We start from the raw sequence: 14,649 nt of genomic DNA, 5'->3' as shown, positions 1-14,649 counted from the left end.
TTTGCTTCGACTGCCGGGAAACATGACTAATTTGTGACTTCACTGCCAAAAGACTTGGCTTCTGATTTGAAAAACGACTAACCACAGATTCACATCTGAAGTTTTAATCTATTACAGACCCTGAGTGATACAAATTAATTGGAAAGAACCATTCAGGCCTTGTGTAATCACAGTACAGCTGATATTTTCTGTCAAGTTTAAACAAATTCAAACCAACACATAATTTGTTTGACCAAACCCGTTGCACGTAGCCAAACCCCATGTTTTACAATATATTCCACTCGATCAAAAAGACTAAAAGAAAAGCCTTGACCACACTCTTTATTTCATTACGTGGCCTATGCATTGACTCTGTGTTAACAAGGAGATGGTACAGGAGGATTCAATGGCACGACCCGAGGCGCAGATGGTTGGTGAGAAAGTCTTTACTTGTCGAAACAGGCAAAAGGAGCAGATCGAAATAACTAAATACTCATGAAACAGGCCGGTGCATTTCTGTCACGGAGAATAAAGATGACCTGGCGCAGTAGGAAGGGAACACAGAAGCTAAATAAAATGGAACAATGAGACACAGGTGAGATATGCGCAGCCGAACCTGATAGTCTGATGTAGCCAAACTCAATTTGGGCCACGTTTCAACCGATTTGTATAGTCCTGCGAGCAATGCTGAAAAGATGACATGTATGACTCTGTCCATCAGTGCATAAAGCCGACCCCAACAATTCGATTGGCCCCTTGCCTGAGCATAATCTGTTCTCAATAGAGTGACTCCAGACTAACTTTCCCCCACAAAAAATGTTGTGTATGGGGGAAGTTTAGTAACTTGGATTTGACCTTAAGGATTTGACCTTAAGGACTTGACGTGGATGTGCCTCAGATTTAAACCTTTGCGCACATAGCGGAGAACAAGTCATCAGGTCTCGTTATCTTAAAGAAACTCGACTATAACGATCGTCGGACCGAGGCAAGCAGACAGGAGAGGTGGCCGTCAGACATACTGACAGACAGACAGAGGTGAAGGTATTAAAAGTCAGCTGATGTCTTTCTGCTGTGCTCTGCAGCGAGCTATGAGTGAAAGATGATAGGAGAGAGAGACAAGATAGATTGGTGGGGGAGGGAGGGAGGGAGACCGAGAGGGGGGTGGAGGGGGTGGGGGGGGGGGGGTAGCGTGTGACAAGCAGGAGATGATAAGCTATGGGTAAACAGTTCACGGCAGATTTCCTATTACAGGTGATGAATGACAACAACGGCTCACCCCCTTGCTCCTTCTCCCTCTGCCTCTCTTTTTGATGGCTACCTCCTCCTCCTCCTCCTCCTCCTCCTCCTCCTCCTCTGTTCATACAGAGCTCCTTTCTGAGCAAACACTGTTAGAAAACAGAGAGACAGGGAAAGAGAAATTAGAGTGGAGGGACGCTTAGAAAGGTGTGATGATGGAACAAATAGAGTGTGGTGGAAGGTGAATGAAGGGACGAGGAGGCAGAGAAGAAGGAGCATTGTCTTTATTCACATCTGTAGTTAATGAACTGGAGGGAGACCGAAGCACCTGTTGACTGAAATATTACGACTCCTCTCAAAATATACGACTGACTGACAGTATATGGACTTCACTCGTCTTGCCGCTTGCCTTGAAGCTTCCAGACGTTTAATCTGTTTGAGATTTAAATGGCAATGAGCCACCTGTCACGCCAAACCTTGGACAAACCCTGACCTGCTGGTGGCACCGGAGGAAATTAGGAGTCATCCTCTGGGGAACGTGAATATCTGTGTAAAAATTCATAGCGCGCCGCCACGGCTAAAATAACCACCAGCTCATTTCCATGTGTTATTTTTGTAATTTTCACCATTTAAATAGACATTAGCGCTGCACTCGTGGAAGTCATACTTATTTTAGAGTATAAAGAAACGAGTCAGATAAGATGAGTCAAGAGAGGAATGAAAGGAAAGTAAAATAAAGCGAAAGAAGACGGAAAGCCTTGGGAATGAAAAACAAACAGATAGGATCCTACTCCTTCATTCTCCGCCGTGCCACCCCAACTTTCATTACTTATTATCGTTTCTGCAGAAGCCATTTTATGTGTACCGAAGGAGATTACTATGATCCAACAGGAAGTATCTCATTTATCCTTCCCTGCCGCGTCGGCCAGAATGTATAAATCCAGCAGCAGTTGAGATGGCTGCGTTGTATTTGTCCAGATTTACGCACATCCCCAGCAGCTGTCACCGACTGGATCCTTCACCAATTTAAACCGGCGGCTGTCTTACTCTGCACCTCCCAGTGTACTTGGAGCACATCTGAACATTTTTGTGATCTGGTAGCGGTGCTTAAAAGTGTTGATTTAACCATAACGGATTGCAAGCGGCGCCTTTGCGTTGTTTTTATCTCCTGCAAAAACTGCATTTTCATTGTTTTTTGCCGTTGCTCGATTCTTCAGATTCTTTGCACAAGCTGTTCCATTCACAGACTAATGGCATTTAATATGCATAATTCAGTAAGCACACTTTGCACACTCAGCAGAGATTTGAACAAATACAACCACACACAAATTTAACTTCTAAACAAAAAACCAACAAAACTAATTTTAATGCTAGATTTTGGGTGTTGTGTCTGTTTGTGTGTGTCTGTCCAGTCTAACAATACCATGATCTGTGTGAGACTGTCTATTTAAATAAATAAAATAATAACTAATTCTTAGATTATAATGTCAATAACTGGTAAATCTCCGTTCTCTTATTTCCTCAGGTCATATTTGAAGCAGAGGTTTCGGACAGCAAAGCCGGCTTCATCGCCATCGACGACATTCAGGTTCTCAGCTACCCATGCGGTGAGTCATTAGCATGCCAGCAATTAGTCCTAGTTCGCTGAATAGACGCTGATAGCTTTGGCCACTAATTAGACCGTACCTGGGATGGTTTCTGTCGCAGCTGAATGGGTAGATAAGTGGGAAGGTGACACAGGAGAGGAGAGGAGGGGATGGGATGCGGCGGGAGGAAAGAAAGACAAGCCCGTGGAGGAAGATGAGAGAAATAAAATAAAAAAAAAGAAAGAGAGAGAGGGAGAGATTGCGAGGAGAAAGAGGGAGTAAGGAGAGAGTGAAGCGGGAAATGAGACAGTATTAGGGCAATCATGGAGAGAGAAGATTCTGACCACTCAGCATTTTCTCTCTTTAACCCACAGGCGCACACACACACACACACACACACACACACACACACACACACACACACCTAGAGAGAGAGGGTGAACAGTAGCTGTCTTGTCTCTGTACTGACAGGAAAGAGATGAGGGCTGCGATCCATTTTAAAATTCTCGCTACGTCTCAAGTCTTCTTCTCTCCTTCGCTTGAGTGTTTCCTTACCACTGGAGGCAAAAAAAAGAAAAGAGAAGAAGAAGAGTTGTGACGACAAACTGTTACTGTTCATGGAAAGATCTGTTAATCTAAAGCCATAGGCATGTTCCTGGAGGGTCCTCAAGTTGGAAAGGAAGCTATTACAACTCCTTTTAGTCATCCATCTAGCAGCGGCACTGAAATCCTCCAGGTCTATTCTGTTTCCTAATGGATTCTATTGATTATAAGTCATAAAAATAAACTGTCTTGCACCAACCAGCGCACAGCATGTGAGGTCCCGGTATCCCAGTGGCCCCTGTCTTTGTCAGAAGTTGTCGATATGACATTTCTAGACCTCAGCCAGAAATCTAGGAAAACATAAAAAGAGGAACCCCAAGTCTTTTAAAGGCAGAGCAGCGGGACTCTTAATAGGAAGGAGCAAGTATTTGAAAAGGAATTAGTACTTAGTCTCCACAGTGGAAGCATTCATTCTCACAGCTGCATTTCTGGACACACAGGTTTGTGTGTGTGTGTGTGTGCGTTTGCATGAATGCATGTGTGCTTGCTAGCTTGTGTGTGTGTGTGTGTGTGTGTCTGCTTTTTCCCCTCACCATAGGAGTTGCTATCTATGATTGCAATCACATCCCCAGAATGAAAATGTCACAACTGAGCTGCATCTTCAGGGTCCACAAGGCTTATTTCATATCTTTGCATGGTAGTTAAGAGGCTATGTGAATCATATTATATTGTACTGGGAAAAGTGAAAGAAAAGTCAAATCTAATTGCAATAATAATAAATATGGGATAACACCGTGTCCTGAAATGTGATAACCTGACCTGCTTGTCACCTAATTCCCACTTTCAACAGCTAAATAAAGTCAAACAAAAACATTTAAAAGCGCAAATGGCATTGCTGTAAACTAAATCTGGTTCTCGTTGCTTTCTGCAGATAAATCCCCTCATTTCCTGCGCCTTGGGGACGTGGAGGTGAACGCCGGACAAAATGCCACATTTCAGTGTATCGCCACAGGACGGGACACAAACAATAAGCTCTGGCTACAGGTACAGTCATGCACACACGCACACACGTTTGTCTCGTGTTATATATGCATGCCTTCTGTCTAAAGGTGGATTAAACCACTTGCATCCACACTGGAACTGAAAAGCTATACAGTAATTTATTGAGCTGTTTTTATAAGAGAAATCAAACAAATTGGATGCATATTTATTCATTTATTCAATTACAGACAAATAATAGTGTAGAAATCACTGAAATCCTGAACCTGCCATTAATGACCCATTAAAAGTGCATATAAACCTTTCATTGAAAAATTAGGTTCCGTCTGCCTGACTGTCTTTAACTTAGTAGCAGCATATTTTCTCACTTGCAAGTCCTCGTATCTAATGTTTTTTGGTTTTTTTTTGTTTAGATTTCTTTTGTTTCGCAATTCATTAATACACAGGATTAGATGTTACAATCCCTTGTGCCAAGATCCCAGGCAAAACACATTTAGAGGCGCTGTCCAACTGAGAAACCCTAACAAACCTATGATCATGTGATATGACGATTAACCTACAATCTAAATGAACTTAGTAAATGCTGCTGGCTCGTAGGCCCACAGAGCAGCAGAGGATCATTCAAACCTTGTGAATTATAAGCTAACCAAATGCTGGCTTGTATGGCCCGCTCAGCAGCTAACCAAACAAAGTAATATCGCTACCAACCAACATGAAGACATCAGATACCTGGCCTAGTCAACAGCAGTATGCAGCATGTCATTGGGGTTTTCAAGTCTGAACCTCCCTTCACCGATGTTTCGTTAAGTTAGGCCCACGACACCTCGAGAAGGCTTAACAGTGAATTCCAGCGTCCTGGAGTCACCCCTCTCTACGCTGCCACTGCAGAACCCCGTTTTTCTCACCAGTCAGTGACTATCAACGTAATGTTGTTGAATGGTGTTTAGTTTCTGGTGCATGTGTCATTCAGAAATCTTTCCAAAAAATTCAACATCTGTTACAGCTATTTGCATCTGAAGAAATAGTCTAACGATGATGATACCACCACTGGAGCTAAATAAGAAAATACGTTTTCTGTAATTTGGGTGAACCAACCCTTTAATATGATACGGTCCATCTCCACAAACTAGGCCATTTTAATATTCAGTTCATTGCCAAGTGAGTCGTCTCTAAATCCAATGTTGATTAATGCCCCTATTGAAATAATACAAGTATGTTGCGTTGGTAAGTGATATAGAAATAGATAACACAAAGAGAAACATAGTGCTCAACATGCCACCGTTAAGAGACTGGTATGTCCACACACACGCATACACATGTATGCCACAGAGTGACTCCAGGCCATACATCTAGCAGCTAACGTGATTAAGCGTTTAATAGCTGCTGATTTCATTACGGCTCTATTGTAGTCATGACCTTCAAACCTGCTGTCAGTGAAGCAGGGGGGATGGGGTGGGCGGGGGGGTATGTGCGTGTGTGTGTGCACATGTGGGCGTATGTGGTCCACTACTGACTTGTGACCTTGAGCAAGGCATTTAACTGTCCACAGCCTCTGCAGCACCTGATCTTTCTGTCTTTCTCTCTGTCTGTCTGTAACTCAGAGGAGAAATGGGGAAGACATTCCCGTGGCCCTGACCAAAAACATCAACCACAGACGCTTCGCCGCCTCCTTCCACCTCAAAGAAGTCACTAATCAGGATCAAGATCTGTATCGCTGCGTCACCCAATCAGAGCGTGGCTCGGGGGTGTCTAACTTTGCGGGTCTTATCGTCAGAGGTGAGGATTTAAAAAATACATAACAATATTTTCAAGGTTATTTGATTGATTTGCTGTCAGCTCCGTGGTTCTTTGTGTTCTTTCCTCTTTGCTGCTCTGATTTTATTTTCCCTATCAGATTCTTTGAAGATTATTTTTACAGATTTAGCAGGCAGCTTTTAGAGCGAAGATGGTTCAGTGTTTTTGGAGGTCATCTGACTCTTTTCTAAGCCCTGCTCTCCATTAGTTAACTTCTATGCCTTTCAAGCTTTCTGCTGTCACATTGCGCACACAGTGTGCCATCACACGTGCAACCGGCTAATTATTTTTGTCATTTTTTTAAAACAAAGGGTCACCAAAATCAGGCAGAGATACACAGCAGGCTTCAGCCAGCCGTCAAATTTTGCCAGCCAATTGTTCGTAGCCAGTTTTATTAGCTGTCGCTAGCTCGCTAATTTGGACACACAGAAATGTACATACAACAGAAATGCTGGACGACAAATGTAGTGCACCATCTGGTAAATATGTAGTGATTTATGGACGCAGCCCGAAGCTACAAAAGTCCAGTTGATGATCCATGTACAAGCTCATTATTTGTGTCTTGCAGTGTAGACTTAGACAGTACAAGTCATGTTTTCACTGCAAATTTAACATGGAAGAAACATGGCGGTAAAGTTATCCAACAGCATGCTGTCTTGATCAGGATTTGCCTAATTACTCAGTTATGAATGTTAAAACTCTTTGGTTCATAGGCAAACACCAGGTTAGAACAACTAACACACTTTTTAATTAAATTTTCACATTTACTCTCACAGATTTCTGTTTTTTAGAGACGCTATAAAGAGACGCAACCCTCTATAGTCTTATAAATCCAGTATCAACATCCCTCGCCTGCTTGTTATCCACATCTGGACAATCACTGCTCATCTCTGTAAGGTTTATCGGATCGTCATCATTTCCTTGACCCAGTTATATATTTGGCATCACAAATAACTCGGTGTAACTTTTGGAAAGTCACATTCCAACCTAATCCGCAATCCGCTGTGTCTGACTTATAAAACACAATATATATACTAATGAGGAGAGTTCATGTTGAGTGTATGTAGATAGGAGTTTGCCAGTCTTGTGTTTGGATGTGTGTGTGTGTGCACATGCTCTGTGTTGTGTGTGTGTGTGTGTGTGTGTGTGTGTGTGTGGGTGCTTGAATGAGCTAGCTCCGTGGACGCTATGTGTGTGTGCGTGCTCCAGCTGTCATGTGCATCTGACATGTGGTTAATAAGGTGTCACCAATGTGTGTTTGAGATGGGATGCTTTATTCATTCACATCCAATAGCTTACATATTCAATTCATCTCCCAGAGTGAGAGAGAGGAGGAGGGCAGAGAGAGAGAGAGAGAGAGGGGGAGAGAAGGGGAGAGAGGGGTGGTGAAAGCGGAAAAGATTCAGAAAGAATGATACGGGAGTGACAGAAAGGAGAGTGGGGGGAGACAGAGGAGGGGGCGAGCAAAGAGGGGAGTGGAGACGGTGGAGGAAAAGTTAAATGTAAATAGTCAGCTCATTATCCGAAGAATATCCATATCAGAATCAGGAATATGTCTGAATATGTAAACAGCAGAGCCAGAGTCGTGTTTATTATTCAGCATAAGAGATGGCTGAGGAGAAAGAAGTGAAAAATCAAAGCGGAAGGCGAGCAACGTGAATATGAATATTTGATGGGCTATCTCGGTTAATGGAGCTCTTACACTGTCAGGTAGCGGTTCAACCGTCTGCGTTCGCCGGACACGAATCCACGCTGCGAGCAGATAGACGTGTTTATTCTTTAGTCAAAAACATCTGGCAGTTTGGGACACGTCTTCTTTTTTTCTTTTTTTTTTTTTGTAGGACCTTGCTGATTTAGTAAGAATACATAAGTAGCTAATGTTTATTTATTAAGAACACATTTTTTGAATATAAGACGACTAAGAAGATGGAGATGAGGAATCCTCACAGCAGGAGACATGTGTCTAAACATGAATAGGACCAATCTACATATATGAAAATAGATTCAGGTTCAATAAGACAGATGGAGAAAGCCGCCGCGCGTTTCATCGCCGGGCGTCAGTTCGAAAAGCAGACACTCTCACAATCTGTGAAAGAGATGCTTTTGGAGCTTTGAGGGATATTGGTGATTATGAATATTGATCTGGAGCCTGGTTGTTAGAAAGAGATCACAATAAAAGAGTGAGGACTGCGTGTTTGAATGTGTGGAAGGAGAGGAGCCTCATGTTTATTTATTAGAAATATCAGATGGGAGATGAGAGCCAGAGAGAAATCAAAGAAACAGGGAATATGTTTATTTCGCTTCTTGAAAAGTACGCTTGTTGGAGATTTGAGGCTCCTGCAGGACACTGACGACCATGAATATGGACGGAGTTAAGCTGCATTGCTAATATTTTTACTATTTTATATTTATTTATGATCAAATTGAAGCTACGGGGAGAACGGCGAGAAATGGGGTGGAGGAATACACGATGGACGGGAAAAGGGGAGAGAAAATCGTAACCGAAATGTGAACCGTATACATTCAAATTGTTTGGCAGTGGGACACTAACCCGGGTTTCATCTTCAAAGCCTGAAAAGTGGTCCGCTGGGGGATGTGAGATTGCCTCGGTGCAGGTACTCACAGGCATAGTCTATTGATATTTATAACATGTAGATGACAAAGATGTGCCATTATTGGGTGCCGGAGCCGCCGAGATCAGAGAAGAGGAGCACATTTTCAAGACGGAGGTGTGTCATGAGAGCACGAGAGCCATGACATGGGATTCTCGGATGATTCTTGCACTGAGACGTTTTTCTCTGTTCCTTCAGCAGAACGTGCATGAATGTCTTCTTAGGATTTTCTTAGGATAAAAATGGCAGGAAATGTGCAGCAGCAAACCCAAACATGAGACTCATAGGCGGTTTTGGCTTCTGTGTCAATCTGACAGCCCAGAGAGTAACTAACGGCGTAGCTTGACGTGGGCCTCCCCAGAAATGTAACTACGCGTCACAGCAACTCTTGGGAGTAGCATCTTCCCGCTTTACTGTGTCCAGCTGCGTCTTCTTCTCCGCAATTTTCAAATTGATTGTTTTGGATCAATAAAGAGGGAACACATCGCGGAAAGGTTAACTGAGGAGGTTCGGAGATACAGACATTTGCATGAAATTTCACCAAAAGTTGCAGTCGCCATTGTTGAAAGTGAAACAGGAAGTAGAGCGCACAAATATAAATGGCTAGCACCGGCATAGGCTACATACGTCTATGTCCCACAGTACTTTAAATGATCCTAAACCTGCCGAAACATTAGGTACACTAGTCAAACAAATACATTCTAATGTAACAGTCCAGCACTTAGTCTTAACTTCTTGAAGGTTATTGGATTCAGCATTTGTTTAAAATAACCAAGAGAGCTGTTGATTCAGTGTTCAATCAATCCAGTTTAACAGCACCACAAACTACCACCCTCCCAAATGATCATCCAGTTGAATCACCACCTTTTTTCATTGAACTGTCACCTTTTCACTAATGTATAATGTTTTGGCAAGTGGGTGTGCAATGAATAGTGCAAACGCAAGTTCATTTATTTGACTTTTTAAGAAGCTGTTTGAGTAAAATGCAAGACGATTTAACGCTTGTGGCTTTTCTCAAGAACATTTGTAGGTTTTCGCTAGGACTCGACTGAATATCTGTGACTCACTTATCATGAAAATTTAAAAGTAAACCAGGTTAATGAGACCAAATATCCAAGGGCTAGTTTCAAAACACAGCGCTACAGATACCAAAACAATACTGAGGTTCAATAGCCTTAAGTCCTAAGTTGCAACATTGGATGGGTAGATCCAGTAGATGGATGATGGCAAACGGCAGCACTGCTTTTATAGGTTTTACTTTAGATAAAGAGTATGAAGAGTAGAAGTCTAAGCGTATTTGAGTGTACATATGTGTCTGCGTGTCACTTTGGGTTTGGTCAGAGGCAAGCCTCTAATCAGGCCTTGCCCTCTGGTTCCTACGGTGACAGAGGGCATCATCATGCCAGCTCGCATCATACACACAAACAAGCACACAAACACATATACACACACACATACACATGCATACATCCTCATGCCGGCTTGCATTATACACAAGTGGCTTAATAATCTCCTGCAACCTTACAATCACACACATGACAATACAAACACAGAATTATGACTTTATTTTATTCAGCTTTATTAAACGTGTAATTATCTAAAATATCTCCTTTTTAAGAAACCACACACAGACTCACACACACACACACACACACACACACACACACACACACACGGTCTCTTAAGTAATAGTGACAGGTGGAGCTTCAGGCGTCATGGAACTATAGACAACCTACTACCACTGTTGGCTGTTGATGCAACTAAGGCACACACACACACACATTCTTGCACGATCTCACACACACTTCTGCAGCCCTGGAGGTCAGATGTCCTCCAGTAAGTTTCCTAGTGATGTCAGCAACGGTTTGTAAAAGCTAAACTTTATTGACAAGGTTGCTGACGTTGGTCAACAAAGAAGAACATGCCTAGTGGGCGCCATTCGCCGGTCGCCAATGAAATAGCTGCATCTTTCTTCGTGCCTTTTCTTGGTCTCTCAGTCTCTAGTCTCGAGGCTTATTTACTAGCCTAGAAAACTTAAATCAGAAGAAATCTTTCAGTGTCTTGGGATGTTTCTTTCCAATATCAGCGAGGAAAATGAATGACACTAAAAACAAATTAATCACACAGGCGGGTTAGGTCAGAATCGACACGATGCATTTGAAGTGTTCCCCAGTGTTGATTTGTTTTGTTATTATCATTTACATCTGACCCAAAAAAAAAAAAATAAATGTTGCGAGGGTTCACACATGTGATTAATAATAAAAAACATGCTGACACAACTCCATTGATGGTTCCTTAGATTTTTTTTTTTAGATCAACTGTACAGATGACGAGTGGCAGAACAAATAAAGAAGGGAATCTAAAATGTGAACCCGTTCCAGCTCTTGTTTTTTCTCTGGAGTCACATAACGACCCAGTTACATTTCATTTTTACGTCTATTATTTATGTTTTCAATAGATTTTTAAGATGTGTGCTCGAGCTAACACAAGCTGGAAATAGACAAAGCCGCTCTCATATGTGATGCATATCTCTTCTTTATTTCTCTATCTGTTTGTTAATCATGTTGTTGTTTACTTTGTTTATTTGACGGCGTTGCGAGCTGACATGTTGTTGACGTTGTTGGTTTTCTGAAGTCGCTTCAACATTCATTATCTGGTCGGCCCGTTTGTGAGTGCGCGTGTGTGCGCGTGTTTGTGTGTGTCTGTGGTTGCACATGTGCATGTGCTGTCAAACTTCAGTGTTTCATCTGTTGCTAAAAAGACACTTCCCAGCGTGCACCTCTCTGACAGCCACACTCAGCGCACACAGAAAACTAGAGGCGACAGTAATGCAAAATATAGCCATTATTGGAGCATGCACGGTAACACACACATTTAATTTAGATTAAACAGGATTTTCTTTGATATGATGTGATTGAAGCTGGAATGCTAAAAAAAAAAAAAAAAGAAGGAATATTTTCCTATCTGAATACTGATAACAACAGCGCCTGATAGTGTGTTTGAGAATGTGCCTGATAAAATCTGAATGATTTACTGTATGAAAGACAGATCACAGTGCGTGTGTGGGGAGAGTGATGGATTCATGCACTGATGGGTGGTGTGTGTGCGCGTGTGTGTGTGTATATGTGTCAAGCAGATGAATATTTGATGCACTTTTAGATTGTGTGTTTTCAAACTGCCAATCACACACGTGTGTGACAGTTGGCGCTGATCTGACCGACCCTGAACCATCACACATCCGTCACATTTCTACGTTCATACAGACAATAATGTATTCAGAGGGTGCGTCACGACTGTAATACAAGGATGTAATGTAAACTATAAAAGAGTGGTTTAGTTATTTCAATACAGTTCACTTGTGCAATTTTATCCAAGTACGTAAAGGCTATTATTCCTTTATGTTTTTCCTTGCTATGTCTATACGTAAAAAAAAAAAAGAAATAGAAAATCACCCACGTGTTCTGATACATGAAGCAAATCTCTAGATGTATTGACTCTGTTAACTGCAGTTAGCAGACAATTATCTAGGTAAAGACATACTGAACACCTTTACGAACAGGGCATACTCTGACCTCCTCACTGCCCGTAGAATATATATTTGCACAGAGATGTTTGAGAGTAAATATTAGTGGTGAGACTGCAGATGGATGCCGGGGTGGTGGAGGGGCTCAGTAAAGGCTCATTTAGGGTGCTGCTGGTCATAGGCGCCGTAAGCTACTCACGTAGCCTATGAAGGTGCAAGTTATTTACACTTGTGCGCTCGTCAGTCTGGCTCGCTCTGTGAAAACGCCACCCAAGCCCTAGTCAGAGCTGTGTCTTTTTTTGCCAGTCGGGTTAATTTTTGTTTCCACTTCCTGCTTCGCTTTCAACAATGACGACTAAAACTTTGGCCAAAATCTTGCCGTAGACGAGTCACATAAATGCTTGTATCTCCGAACCTTAGACGACAGGGAAACGTCTGCCAAATTGCGCAGGATTCACACGTGCACTCCTGCTTGCGTACCAGATGCAAAATGTTGCAGTAGCATTAATCTCTTTGCATAAGCATTTCTGTAAAAGACACTTTTGTCTGAATAGATAAGATGATTCAATTTACACCTTCTATGTCTGAAAAGGACTCAAAGTACCGGCCACTGTGTTTGACATTTCCTGAAGCTGCTTCCCAATAAAAAGCCCTCCAGTTTCTTTCTTTGAAGGTGGGAAGCTTTTGATGTATAGTGTATAAATGCGTGAAACAACACAGCCACCACAGTTGCTGTTGGATGAAAGTAACTGAATCTAAAGCTTGTTATGTGAAGTGTATCTACAAAAGAGTCCTAGAAGTAAAATGTATTTCTGTAATATTCTTGGTCAGAAAGTAAAGATGAGAAAGAAGACTGAAGCAAATATACTGATGAGTGAAAAGACGTGTTTCTCTGTAGTCCTTTGCATGAGCACACATGTTAAACTAATCAATTGACCATCATGGTTACACAACTCTGAAAGTGTAACCACAGGCCTTGTTTTAGTGTGTTTCCTTCTTCTGCTGAGGCGCTTTGAAACCATCTTTCATGACCGTGTGACATTTGCTTTCTCTCCTCAGAGCCTCCTCACCCCATTGCGCCGCCCCAGCTGCTCGGGGTCGGCCCTACGTACCTGCTGATTCAGCTCAACGCTAACTCCATATTTGGAGACGGACCTATAATACTGAAGGAGGTAAGTTCTTTACAAGACACGGGATGTTTTTAAGCTGTAAAATCTATGTAATGACGTGATGAGTGAGGCATCGAAGCGATTGCGTTCAGTCAAAGTTCATCAAGTTCAGTCAGTGGCAATGTAATACCAAGATCATTTCCATTCACGGTACGGTAAAGCTCTGTACCCTGTGTTGTAATGTGACGCACAAGTCAGATGTTGCGGTGACATAGGCGGCAACATCTGTGTATGATCCAGAATGCATTTCCTCATCCACATCTGTCAGCAGCGAGACAAGCTCAGAGACTTCTCCCTCCTTATGCTTCTTAAGCACCATCTACTGAAATGTCTTTCCTGTGTCGCAGTGATTTCTTAAAAAGTAACTTTTAAATGCGGGCTCTTAAGGTTTTTCAGCGACTAAATATTTAGCAGTGGTTTTATTCCCGACCAGAAGACTGACCTTAAGAGAATGCTTAGATCGTCAATGGACAATGACAGTTAATACCCAACAGTTGTATAATCATTATATGTATGATTCCTGCAGGTTGAGTACCGCATGACATCAGGCAGCTGGATCGAGACTCACGCCGTGAACTCTCCCAACTACAAGTTATGGCACCTTGACCCAGACACAGAGTATGAGATCAGAGTGTTGCTAACCAGACCGGGAGAGGGAGGGACAGGCAAAGCTGGACCACCGCTCATTACGAGGACCAAATGTGCAGGTAGGACACTCTTGTTGTTATATATACCTATATAAAAAACCCACGCAGTAAAGTTTCCACCACTACCCTATCATTATAATAAATTCCTTCCTCTTTATACTTTAATAAACGTGTTTGTTCTCTTACCCTAAAACGTGGTAAACTAGATCTAGAGTCAAAGGTTTCTCTCATGCACAGTTTTTTTTTCTTCTAAGCCTGTCTGATTATTTATCGATCTGTCCATCTATTGTTTTGACATCTATATTTTTGTGGTTGATATTTGTGCGATGAGAAGGCAAGAAGAGCAACTAGGTGGTGCAGAATTGGAGAAGAAAGGAGGGAAAAGCCTGAGTCAGTCTGTAGTTGCTCAGTGATCTGAGAGAAAGAGTGATTAAAATACTGGAGGCTCTCTCCACCTTCTATCACTTCTCGTCCTGCTTCTTTTTTTTTTTTTTTTTTTTACTTCTCTCACCTCATTCCTGCGTCCTCGCTTCTCTCATCTCCCCCGTTCCTCCTCCAATG

At 42.3% G+C, this 14,649-nt stretch overlaps 1 protein-coding gene across 2 annotated transcripts in view; it reads left to right on the top strand.

The window, feature by feature from the left end:
* The window catches only part of ptprk (protein tyrosine phosphatase receptor type K), a 109,524-nt gene that overhangs the window by 53,336 nt on the left and 41,539 nt on the right, over positions 1 to 14,649 (top strand). For both annotated transcript variants that reach the window (XM_084560814.1, XM_084560813.1), the window contains exons 6-10: positions 2,741 to 2,822; positions 4,276 to 4,388; positions 5,945 to 6,119; positions 13,332 to 13,444; positions 13,968 to 14,148. In XM_084560814.1, coding sequence (XP_084416940.1) covers positions 2,741 to 2,822; positions 4,276 to 4,388; positions 5,945 to 6,119; positions 13,332 to 13,444; positions 13,968 to 14,148 — 664 coding nt within the window. The remainder of the gene's footprint in view (positions 1 to 2,740; positions 2,823 to 4,275; positions 4,389 to 5,944; positions 6,120 to 13,331; positions 13,445 to 13,967; positions 14,149 to 14,649) is intronic.

Source organism: Chelon labrosus, assembly GCF_963514085.1.
Source record: "Chelon labrosus genome assembly, chromosome: 14".
NCBI lineage: Eukaryota > Metazoa > Chordata > Actinopteri > Mugiliformes > Mugilidae > Chelon > Chelon labrosus.
The sequence above is the reverse complement of the archived record's forward strand: the minus strand, read 5'-3'. Positions and strand labels throughout refer to the sequence as shown.